The sequence below is a fragment of the Austrofundulus limnaeus genome, unplaced genomic scaffold, assembly GCF_001266775.1.
Source record: "Austrofundulus limnaeus strain Quisiro unplaced genomic scaffold, Austrofundulus_limnaeus-1.0 Scaffold240, whole genome shotgun sequence".
In the NCBI taxonomy this organism is placed as follows: Eukaryota; Metazoa; Chordata; class Actinopteri; order Cyprinodontiformes; family Rivulidae; genus Austrofundulus; species Austrofundulus limnaeus.
In genome coordinates, this window is record NW_013952642.1 from 746225 (window position 1) to 758859 (window position 12635).

Here is a 12635-nt window from a genome sequence, read left to right on the forward strand (position 1 = left end):
GTATATATTATGGCAACAATGTCAAGTAGCTTTTGTATTAAAAAAACATTTTGCTTTACTCACAACAATAACCTTTAACAGAGAGTGTTAATTTATGCCATRGCCAGTGTACAGCTGTCTGTATTCTTAATGGATTTGCATCAGATGTGGATTTGCATCTGATGACATTTTACTTTTGGCAAGTAAAATGTTTCCTCCATCTTTCTCTTAAAACAACACTTGTTTTCAAAATAATTGAATTCAGAATGTCAATAAGAGTTAACGTGTCTGAAAATGTTCTTTCAAGGGACAAGTTAAATTAGGTGTCAGTGTATTTGATTTCAATGCAGTTGCCAAGAATGTAGTGAGCCGTCCTGCACTTTTAGATACTTTCTAAGATTTTAGAGGGAAGTGTCAGTTTAAAAAAACAAATGTAATTTAAATAAAAGGCAAAATACCCTGTCCTATTAATTATATAAATCAGAAAAACACAAGTTTGGTTCTCTAGATTGATGTATTTATTTTATTTCATTTTATTTTTCAAGACTTCCTTCTTAAAGTTGTTTTGGGGAGAGCGTTGCTTTACAAGATTGCCTCATTGTTGTTTTTCTGATAATGTAGGTAAGCGTTGTCCAAGACTCCGTCAACATTTCGGGMCAGTCCAACATGAACATGCTGAAAGTACCGGAGTGTCAGCTGTCTGATGACCTAGGAAATCTCTGGGAGTGTTCACGCTTTACAGACTGCAGCCTCTATGTGGGAGGGCAAGAGTTCAAAGCCCACAAATCTATCCTTGCAGGTAAGACATTACTGAACCAGGGGAGCATCAGAAGTGGCAACAGAAAGACACRTCCATGCTTCTTTTTAATGACCTCTGGTGAAGAGTCAAAAGTGCCTTGAAAGGATAAGGAGAGTCTGTGTGCCTGGTTTGATTTGTTGCGGCCTAGTTTTGCAATGGTTGCTAATCCACACCACTACTCCTGCTTGGCCCTGCTTGACCCATATGACTGTAGGATTCAGGAGATTGAGAGTCTGGCTCTCTCCTCTCATCTCAATTAGACACGGTGGCTGCTGCAGTCTTCAAGGAGAAAATRCTTTCAATGTGACAGCTGTAGGAATTTTGCTGTCTTTTTTTGCACTACAGTAGTCCAATGTAAGTTTAAATTTACTTATTGAGCACATAGAATATGTCTTAAAGGGAGCATAAACATTCAAATGTCTACAGTAAGAAACTCCGGCATGCACCATTAAGCACTAAATCTAATAAAAGGACGTAGGAGGGGTACAGTCTTTARAGCAGTGTATAAAGATGCATCGGTTATGTGTATTAAAGTATTAGCAGAGATCATGGGTTTGTAAGAGATTCTTTAAGACTGATCAAAAAGCCACTGAGGGAACCATAGATAAAAACTGTCGCTTAGGGATGGCGATGCCTGATGAGGTTCTTTAGAGGAGCAAGGTTGATGTGTTAGATTATTTTTTGTCTTTATTTACTGAAAATAATTGGTTTTGTTGCAGATRGATACTGATAGTTTACTTGATGAACTAATAAACTTCAGAGGTTGAATCGTTTTTACGTGAAAACAAGTTTAAATCATTTTTATTATTTTTTTTGACAGCGAGGTCGCCAGTCTTTAATGCAATGTTTGAACATGAAATGGAAGAAAGTAAAAAGGTAAGACTATAAAGAGTTGTATTTGCTTCTTGATGTGTGTCCTTGTACACAGATGTGTTCTGCTTTAAAAACTTAGTCATGGCTTAAAAACAATTTATTATAACTCTGATAATGAAAATGTTTAGCTTCCTTTGTTCTATTAATTCCGGTGACATTTTATTATAAGTAAGAAGCTTTTTTGCCTTTTATTAATTTTTTTTTCAGAACCGTGTTGATATTAGTGATGTGGATCCAGACGTCTTTAGGGAAATGATGGGCTTCATATACACAGGAAAGGCCCCGAACTTGGAGAAGATGGCAGACAATTTGTTGGCAGCTGCAGATAAAGTAAGTACATGGACTGATTTGCTCAAATTTAGTTTTAATAAAACACCTGCTTCATTTTAATACAAACCTGAACAATTATTAAACATTTAATAAAGCTGTACTGGTTGTAATATATCCACGGACCCTTAAAATTTTCAATGTTTGGGCCGCCCAACAGTCTTGTTAGTCTACAGGGAGAGTAAGAGCTGAATGACAGTCAATGAGACTTATTCTGTTTTTGTTCTGTAATTATGTTGTTGTTAGACCGTGTCTAATGTGAATAATTTCCATATTGACTGTTCAGATTTATTTATGTTTTCTGTCTCACCATTAGCACCCCATTTTTAGAATAGGCTTATCACATGACGGGTATATAAAGTAATTGGAAAAAGAAAGTCCAACCACTTTTGATTTAAGTGATTTATGTATCAGGACACATTAAGAAAAATCTGGTCTTAACCAAGTTATACAGTTATTCAAAATAAAACATCCGACATACAAAAACAACAGAATTCATCTTGTCAGTGTTTAYTAAACAAAAAGAAAACTCGTAGAAAAGCCACTTGTGAAGTGGTCATTACTGCTCATTTGTGTATACCTGCCTATGTTAAGGTACCAACTTGACATTTCAATCTGGTTGATAACTAAACCAGAGAAACACTGATTGTTTACCTATTGCAGCCATCCTGTTTTAGATTTGCTATGATTGGGATCATTTTTCCTGATGYATGACCTCATTTAGACCATTTTAGCTGTCAGACAGATGGCCTCATGTTTGACTATTCTGTATATGTCTGTATACAGAATAGATTGACTCTGACTGCAAGGTRCTCAGGTCTTGAGTCTGCAAAACAAGGTCAAATGATTCCCTCTACACCTCTGTGCTTGACCATTGTGCAAAGCGTTTGTCCTGATATATTGCGCTTGGTTTTCACCAAACATTGCATTATAGCCAAACATCTCTGCTTGGTTGTCGTCTGTTCAAAGGGTCGTGTGGTTCATTCAGATGCAGCTTTACAAAGTCCTGCCTCCATATTCTTTTTAGAGAGAAGAGACTTTCTCCTGGCAACCCTTGCAAACAAGTTATAAGTGTTCAGTCTTTTTCTAAAAGTGCTACTTTAACGTTTAATCTGCTAGCTGAGGTCTGTAGAGTCAGAAATGTAGTTTTTGAAGCACTGTTTGACCTTGGAGTGAGTTTGCTGGCAGTGGTCACACTGATCATCAAAGTACATTTGATTAGCAGTCCCTGATTTCTACTTTCCCTCCTAAATTGTGTAGCAGCAAGAGAGGACTTTGTTTTTATACACCTTTTTTTGTTCTTGCCTTTTAAGAAAAATGTTTTTCCTCATATATATTTGGTGCACTTGAGGTTCGTTTTGTATAGATTTTAAACATAAAACTCTAAAAAAAGATACAATTTCTCATTCTTATGACTAAAAAATATCTTTAACTATTGAAAGTTGTGCTTATTTAACCAAAGTTACATTGTCTGTATGTGATGCTTTTATTCAAAGCAACTTATGCATAAGGAATATATTTTGTAGCATTTTAGGGTTTATTTTTGGGCAGGATGCTTCGACATGAACACTGGGGAGATTGACCAAAATTAGGATTTTGGTCTGATTTGGTGTGATTAACCAAATCCGGTCTGCCCTCTTGATTTACAGCTGTCCTTTAATTATGTTATCTTGTTGATTATTGTGCCATAACAAAAAGACACCTGCTCATCTTTACACAACTACCAGCCATATTTTAGGATTCCTTGAATCTGTCACTAATTCAAAACAGCTTTTGTATTTTAGGATAGGTAAAGTGGGTAAGGGTGTTAGATAAGAAGCTTTTTTAGGTAATTAGTCATTTCTTCACTGATTGGTCAAGCAAAATGTTAAACCATTGAGATTTACAGTGGAGCCTTCACCAGTGTTTTTTTGTCGTTACCCCCCCCCCCTCCCTCCACCCCACACACATACACACCAGTATGCTCTGGAGCGTTTAAAGGTCATGTGTGAAGAGGCCTTGTGCAACAGCCTTTCAGTGGAGAATGTGGCCGACACCCTCATCCTGGCTGACTTGCACAGTGCCGAGCAGCTCAAAGCACAAGCCATAGATTTTATCAACAGGCAAGTATCGAGGAAAAAAAAAAAAAAACTCCGGTGATAAATTCCTGCTGCCATTTCTGTTTACCAGCCCTGAATGCTTACCTTTTTATCTCCTTGCCATAGGTGCAGTGTCCTGAGACAGCTGGGCTGTAAAGATGGAAAGAACTGGAATAGCAAGTATGTAATTAGCTGATATATGTGACACAAGATTAATAACACTTTCTTATCTTTCCCCCCAACCAGATGCATTAGAATTCATTGTTTTAGCCCAGGCAGACAGAGTGCTGTTTGCCTTTTCAGTTTGAAGCGCATTATCRTTGTATCCAAGTTATTAATAGACTCATACCTGGATAAACCCCAGGAACGGAATATTTGTACAATTTTTGAAGGAAAGGAGTTGGCCTCAGTGGCAGGTTTTTCTTTCAGTTGATTTAGTGCAGTTTTATAGGACACCTTGAAACGATGAACTTTATTCTGTTTGTATATGTACTATAATGGCATCCTAATCCTACGTTAGTTTCAGCTCACAGAAAGTACAAATGGCCCACTTCAACTTCTCTATAGCTGCGTTTCCATTGACCATGAAAATGTGCAAATTAGAATTTTGAAAATAAATTTGCTCAATGGAAACACGTCAATTTCGAGAAAAATTCTGTTTTTCGACAAAATGTTTTTGCGCTAGGATGAGGTGGTATTTCAGCCGTATCGAAATTGGTGTTTTTCGCAAAACTGCAATGGAAACACTTTTTTCGCATCACGGGAGTCACGTGATCAACAACCAGCTGTTTCTACTGGTGAAAAAGAAGATGACGAAGAAGATAACAGGAAGTTGAAATAATAGTAACATCACAGTAGTAGTATAAAATAGTAAACTCACCGACTACAATTTCCCCAAAACACAGCATACGTAGCTGCTCCCAAGTAGGGGCTTGTCGCTGGAGAGCCTCGATAAAAGACACTGATGTCTCCTCTGATGTTGAGYGCTAGTGTTGCAGTAGCAACATGCTATGTGTTTACATCCATTGCCACCATGTTTGTAATGACTTATCATGAGAACAAAHGTATTCACGCACGACTTTAATAGCATTTCTTACTTAATGGAAACACCGCAGTTGCGAAACTGTTTTTCGACATTAACAGAATATCGACAATGTTTTGCGCACATTTACAATGGAAACGCAGCTTGTGTAACTTAACAAATCATACCCTTATTGCTTGTGCTGTTTTCTCTAATATATTAAATTATACCTGTTTTAATGTGCTGATTAGCATGCCTTRGTGTTAACTTCATTTTGCTTGTGATTTCAGTCATGCCACAGATATAATGGAGACTGCAGGCTGGAAGTCAATGATCCAGTCCCATCCACACTTGGTAGCTGAAGCCTTCCGTGCCCTGGCTTCGGCTCAGTGCCCACCCTTTGGTCTTCCGAGGAAGCGACTAAAACAGTCCTGACTGCCCGACTGTGACCCAGGACTAAGCTGAAGGGTGTGAAGCATGGGTTTACAAAGAAAGGACTATTGTGGGGTGCCACTTTTATTTCCACCAAAACTGAACACACTTGAATAAGGGACAGTGAAGCTTTCTGGCCAGAGATGTGGGAAGGCTGGCACATGGAAGGCTGACATAAATGGATTTGGATAACAGTTGATTCAATCGGCGTTGCTTGCTCGCTTGCTTTGCTGCCTCAGCTGAATTCTGTTCTGCCGGGCAGCAAGCCAAGTTCTCAGCTACAGTTTTTTTTCCCTGTAATTTTTAAAATGGCCTTAATATATCTGCCATTGCTCTGGACCTGCTCTAGAGCGCTTCGTCTATTTTACTCTGTGCCTGCCTTGTCACAAAGACCAGGCCTCCTCCAGGTTGCACTAGTTCCCATGTATAGTCATTTTGATAAGGAGTTCTATAGGAACGTGACAAAGATTTAACTAAATGGGAAATATTATATATTTGTAATGTTTAGCCCGTTTTGTGACTAGACATTAAAAAGCATGAACACTCAGTGCAATGTCAGTTCTTTACACTTTTTAAAAAATGTGTATGCCCCATATTGATGGCACCATTTTGATGTAAGTGACAGTTGAACCATCTTTAAAAGACCAATGTACAAGRAAATCCATTATGTTGCATTTTTGTGTGGGGGGAAAAATAGTAATCTGCCATTTTCAAGACCAGTGTCAAATACTTCGGTCCTAAAACATTGGAATGTTCTTATTCTCCCATTTGAGTGACATATTCCAGATCATACATCTGTGAACTGTTATGGATACAATTTAGAGAATTTTTTCTTTTAGTATTGCCAATTTGCAAATATATCTTCTCAGTATATTGTGGTAAACTAAAAATGGAGAGACAAATGCATGGTCGTGTTATTGTCAAGAGAAAGTGTCCAAGTTCCAGTCATTTTTTTTTCAATCAATTTATTTTCTGCAACTATCTGATATGTGTGCAGAATGACATGAATTGAGTATGTGCAAAATTGTCCTTACATGCTTGGATATCTGTAGGATGCTGAGCATCACTTCTACTGACAATGTTATTCTGTGTTTGAATGGGGGGGTCGTCATGTTATTAAGTCCGTCTCGTATGTAGTGTGGTGTGACAGACACTTCAGAGGATTTTGTAAACCGAGAGTAGCGTCATTTTTCTATGATATTACTCGTCAATCAGCATCATGTCAAAACTTTGGAAGTGCAAAAAAAAAAGAAGTTGTTGTCTGCAAGAATGCCTGCATTAACCCATTAAAACATTTTCCAGCAGTTTGAAGTGACTCAGATTAATGTATCTATATTTTTACCTGGAGATTGTTAGTTTGACCAAATCATTTACTTTCAGGACGTGTCATACTTTTCTGCAGTCGTTTTAATGATTGTTTAAATGGACGTGGATGTTGGGCTGAGATTTTTTATAATTACAAAACACTTTACTTGGCTAATCAAAAGGACATGCACGRTAGTTGCTCTGGGATAGCTTCAAGTTAAACCCCTTTTCGACACATAAAAGACCTTTTTTCTTTTGTTTTATGTGAATGCAAGGTGCCGGCTCTAATTAAAGTGGCTCCGAGGCCGCTCTCTCCTGCAAGAAGAGACGTCTTCATCAGCGGCTTGCTGATCCACGTCCGCCCCTCTCAGCAGCGATCCTTGGAAATGGCCTGATACCATCGCAGCTTTAGGACGCCTCTTCAACCTTTTATCTTCCTCCCTCGCTTTCCTCCGTTAACTGTGATGCTTGAAAGAGAAGATGCCTGCACTGATGCTGTCAAAAATGAAGAATTCTTGTCATTTGGATTGTAGCGAAAAAGCACTGGGTGGTGACACTGCAGGTGATACTAAAACTGATTTATTTATTTTTTCTCAATGGTTTATAAAAGCTCTGCATTATATTTCATTTAAAACACTTATTTGTATTTAACATTTTTAAAAATGGTTAAAGACCTAGCATTCTTTAAAGGAATCACATACTGCATCACAATTTTAAATGACCCTATGCTGACAAATGGAGTTGTATCCATTATGGTGAGACCTTGAAAATAATGTGGAATGTCATGCAATATTGGAAGATGCTTTGCTTAGTGTTGTCAATGACCAACCACAGTGGTRGGCAGCACTAATCTAAAAATTAGTTGCACTAACCCTAAAGCACTAACTTTAATATTTAGGTCCCCTAATTCTAAAGCACTWACACACTTAAAAACTTAGCAAAAGCTAATTCTAAAGCACTAAAAACCCAGCTGACCCATAGAACATTCCTCAGAGCCACCATGAGACAATATTTTTTTGTGTGCAGAATATTGTTAATATTTCATCTCGTGTAGTGGTTCCCAAAGTTGGGGTCGGGACCTCTTTATGGGCCACAAAACATCAAGTGAKGGTCCCCAGGTGATTTCCAGACATCAATTTAAATGCGAAAAAAAATGCTAATGGAATATTTTAATCATGGTTATTGCATTTTTTAAAATAATCATAAATGAATAAAAAATTGTATCATAGTTACTAGGCTTGTTTTTAGTTATTATTCCCATATTTAACAGAGATGTTACCAAAATTAGCTACAAAAACAAGTAATAAAYGGGGTCATAAGTGTCTGCAACTGTTATTTTGTGGGTCAGAAACAAAAATGTTGAAAGCCACTGATCTAGTGGATAAATGACACACATGACCAACATGCCTGACAGCTTTCACCCTCAGCTGTTGACAGTAATGTTGATCAATATTAAAGAACTCAATTAGTGCTTATAAATTTAGCCCATAAATTTAGCAAGTGTTAATCCACTAAAGGATTAAGAAATTAGCAAAAGCCCTAAAGCACTAATCAGGAAATTAGTTCCCCTATTAGGGCTTTAGGGGAACTGTGCCCACCACTGACCGACTATTACCACACCAAATGTTAGATCAATATCTGTAAGACTGACTGTGTTATAGCCATGGATGTGTTGGATAAAGTCAATTAGCTGTAGTGACCATTTTGATTTGTATTCAGTTCAAAATTTAATCAAGTGCCCATGTGCATCCATTGATTAATTTCAAAAGGTTTTATTAAAATCTGTCTAGTGGTTCATTAGGTATTTTGCCAACAGACAGGCAAACATTACCTGTTACACAGTGGCAGACAATAACTAGTTATTTTTGTTTAAAAATGTATTACTAATGCAGAACTATGAAAAGTAATATATGTTTGCCTTTTTTAAGATTTGGATGAGTGCAGAGCCTGGTGTGACTTGATGCAGAAGGAGTAGGTGCCTCATCCTGATCAGATAAGAGTAATGGAAGCGAATGAAAAGACCCCTGTCCCTGATGGCCACAACAAAATGGATGTGCTCCCCGAGGTGTACCTCTGGTATCATCCACGCCTGTGGACACAGATTTATTGCCCATTAAAAAGCTACACTGAAATGTACCTCTTAAAATGGTGTGTTTATCCTGTTGAGAAGTCCTTTCAGAAATGAAACAAGACAACTGCAAGTGCCTCTACACYGGGGCAGACTCAGTGACAAATACTATGAGTCCGTTTTATGTGAGGTTTAATGCCATACAAACCTAAATTGATCTTTACCATCACATTTTGACACACACAAAAAAAGCTTTCTTTGAATACTAATATAAAAAATGGTAATTACACAGATAGGTGCACTTTTTTATCTAATTTACAGAAAAAAAATAAGCAAGGGAGACAAAAGATAGGAATAATCTGCATTTACAAAGAAAATGAAATTCAAAGCAATTTATACGGCAATAAATATGACATTTATCTACATTATTTATGATAAAACACAAAAAATAGAGAATACATATTTCTTAGGAAAAATCATCATTAACTCTAAAGCCATAATTGATCACGTTAAGTTTTAGAGTTACACAGTAATACACAGCATTTGCACAAAGGAGTGAAACTAAAACATTGTTTACCAACTCTGATTTATCATACACATCACCTCATGTGAACAGGATCATTTACAGATGATGGAAAAATAAAGGAGCATCGATAGAAACAGTTACGGTGTCATCGGTGGCACCTGCCCTAACCCGAGAACCTGGGATGTGTGCAAGCAACGCAATCCACGGCATTTAAACGTGGAGATGGTTTCCAAGAAAACCTTTCCAAACTGTCTCGGTGATTGCTGGATCGAAGCACATTACACCATTAGACTGGATGTTTTCTGCTTGTACACTGAAATCTGCCATTTTAGGGTTGCTGTGCAAGTGAAAAAAAATTAAGCTTGATATTTCAAATTTATCCCCACTTCTCGATTAAAAAAAAATGCAGACACCTTCTTTCCTTCTGCTTCGTTTTGTTTTGTTTTTTTCTCTCTCTCTTCAGTTTCTCCACTCTTGGTGAATGGATTCCCCAGGCTAATTAAAGCCTATTAAAGACAGGTAATGTCAGGGCTGGTAGCGGGACCATGACAAAGTGCTGATAATTGTCTGCCAGACTCACTAAATCCACCTGTCCTGCAATTATTGCCTCCTTCCCTCCCTTCCTCTCCTGACACATTAATCCAGTGTGAGGCTTGCTCGGCAGGCTGATGCCTCAAAGTGCATCCAGCAAACACAGATGTTGGGATTCAGAGTGGCTCAGCACGCACACGCCTTAGGATAATTGTAGCACGAAACCAAGACGTTTTCAGGAGGAAGCACAAGAGCACGCCACTTTACATCTGGACGGGTGATAATGAGTGATAATTTACGATTGTGCTCTCAAGTTTCTTTGAAATTAGATTTGTTGGACCACTTTATTTTGTCACAGACAATTTGGAATAGGTTGAATCAATCAATTTGCTTCTATTCCATACCTATTGGAAAAAAAGAAAACAAAAAATGGCTGTAATTAATTATTGAAGGCTTAAAAAACTCATTTGAAATAATGAATGTTCTCTTCAAGTTCTGTTAACGTACACATGAAAGTCAGCTCAAAGGCAACGGCCAAATAACTTAATTACTCAAAATTTAGCAAGGTTTTAAAATGAATTCTTTTATTTTATGTCCTGTTTCAAATGTTTGTTTATTGTAATAACCTAATGATTCAAAAACTTAGTTTTCAACTCCCAACTTTTTAAACGAGGTGAGCTTGATAAGTGCTGTCAAATGCTCCTCTCTCATATTTTAGCCTTGAAGCAAACATCTGGACAGCATGGTAATTACATCAAAGAACATGTGCTGCTGTGATGAGATTTTACCCAGGGTTCGTAGCTATCGCTGCATCTCACGTAAACCCCGAAATTCAAAGTCCTTGTACACCTAACACTAAGTTTTATTTCTGTATACATGTGCAATATGTACAAAAGTTTCTCCAGTATACTTGTCCCTTTGTGAGCTGACTCTTCAACATATCAAGCTGTTTAGGTAGTTCAGAACAATGAGTTTAGAGTTGGACATTGACATAGTTTAAAGGTAAAACAAAAGACTGATGCATATACAACAGTTAGGTCATCCTGTGGAAGAGTACGGTGTGTCACTGTGGTAGTTGTAGTCAGGGCATACCTTCTGCACCAGTTTGTAGTCCACACTATAAAAGGCGATATAGATGCATATGACTTTGAAGGGTTTTGAGCACAGCCACGACACATGGCTCTGCGTGTGCTCCTGATAGCACACCTTGGACGGGTCAAAGTTGCACAGGGCGGTTTTCTTGTTGCGGTCCGTCTTCTCGTATTCAATGCGACAATTGAACGATTTGGTGTCTTTGGTCTCCAGCGTGGACTGCTGAGCGATCTCAAACTCCACAACCTTGGAAGGCGGCACCAGGCTCACAGACACATTCCCCATCCCTGTGGAGTTGTGGCGAAAGTAGACGCTGAACGTGCCGTTCCCGTGGTCCACGATCTTGCCTGTGATCAGGAGGTTGAGTTTGACGGTCTTGATGTTGGAGTGGAAGTCCCCCCACCCAAACATCTTTTTGAACTTGCCAGTCTTGACGATGGGTCTGCGCTTAGTTCTGGTCTGTGAACCCTGAACATCTGTCTGGTTAGATAACCAGTCCCAAAAGTCCTCCATGTGCTGTAAATACGTCATTCCCCCTGTGTTGCTCTTGAGCTCGGGGGAGCCCCTGGCAAACAAACGCAGGGGGTTGAGAATCCGTGGACTGGGCCCCATGGGAGGAATCTTCTGTCCGTTTTCACGGCCTCTCCACTCGATGAGCTCTGTGGCTCCTTCATGCACTTTCCTGCATGTGACCTTATTAAAAAACAGAAAAAAGGTAGATAGGAAAGCAATATTTAGTGAGAGTTAAATCTTTTTGAAAGTGTTTTGCTTTTTTYAATCTGTTGAGACAAGATTTAAGCTAAGTACATGCATGTGTTTTAAAGAGTTTAATAATTTATTCTAATTGGTCATTAAAAATAAAAGATTACCATGTTTATAAGAGGAAAACAACTGCAGCAATAGCAGTGTATGACAGAAAGAAAGAAAATAATAAACTAAGAGATAAAAAGAGCAAGTGGTAAATAGTGATAACAGGTGCATCTGATCAGTGCTGACACAACTTATGTCACAAACTTTAAAAATTAATTGCTAAATTAGTCAGAAAATAACATATGTATTGTTTTAAGGTTCAGAGACATCGGTATACATGAAATACTTGCACCATCAATGTAACTTTCCAAGTTATCATTTCTGTAAATCAGCAAAATAGGCAGTAGATTTCTGTGGTGCCCAATTGAAATCCTTTTTTTTTTCTTGAGAAAAATAAAACTAAAAAGTCCTAATGAAAATACCCTGAAGTGTTGTTTGTGTTCGGTGACTGAGGATGGTGACATGTTTGTGCAATACAGAATTAATGGCATTGCCTGGATGTCACTTAGCAACATCAAGGGGGGAAAAAAGAAGGATTAGTTTTATTTAAGAATGGAGGAGAGATATTATTTACATAATATTTATAAATTWAGACTTTTCTGTATGCCTGCTTATTAAACCTTACTTCAGGTAATATTTTCTGATCTGCATCAGCTAACAAATGTACCGACAAGTAAATGATTTTATATTAGAGAAAAATAAACTTGTTGCATACAGACAAAACCAATAAGTTGATTGCATCAAACTGTTGTCTTATAAAGTTTGACATGACAATATGGGGTGCCGAGTTATAC

General features: G+C 37.9%; 2 protein-coding genes across 4 annotated transcripts in view; one reads left to right on the plus strand and one right to left on the minus strand.

Moving 5' to 3' along the window:
- Nucleotides 1–6820, plus strand: part of spopla (speckle type BTB/POZ protein like a) — a 12784-nt gene extending 5964 nt beyond the window's left edge. For both annotated transcript variants that reach the window (XM_014020106.1, XM_014020107.1), the window contains 6 exons: nt 601–778; nt 1599–1654; nt 1859–1981; nt 3938–4080; nt 4183–4236; nt 5368–6820. In XM_014020106.1, coding sequence (XP_013875560.1) covers nt 601–778; nt 1599–1654; nt 1859–1981; nt 3938–4080; nt 4183–4236; nt 5368–5512 — 699 coding nt within the window. In that variant the 3' untranslated portion in view covers nt 5513–6820. The remainder of the gene's footprint in view (nt 1–600; nt 779–1598; nt 1655–1858; nt 1982–3937; nt 4081–4182; nt 4237–5367) is intronic.
- A 2237-nt stretch (nt 6821–9057) lies between these two features.
- nxph2a (neurexophilin 2a) overlaps nt 9058–12635 on the minus strand; it is a 19617-nt gene continuing 16039 nt past the window's right edge. For both annotated transcript variants that reach the window (XM_014020108.1, XM_014020109.1), the window contains exon 3: nt 9058–11724. In XM_014020108.1, coding sequence (XP_013875562.1) covers nt 10978–11724 — 747 coding nt within the window. In that variant the 3' untranslated portion in view covers nt 9058–10977. The remainder of the gene's footprint in view (nt 11725–12635) is intronic.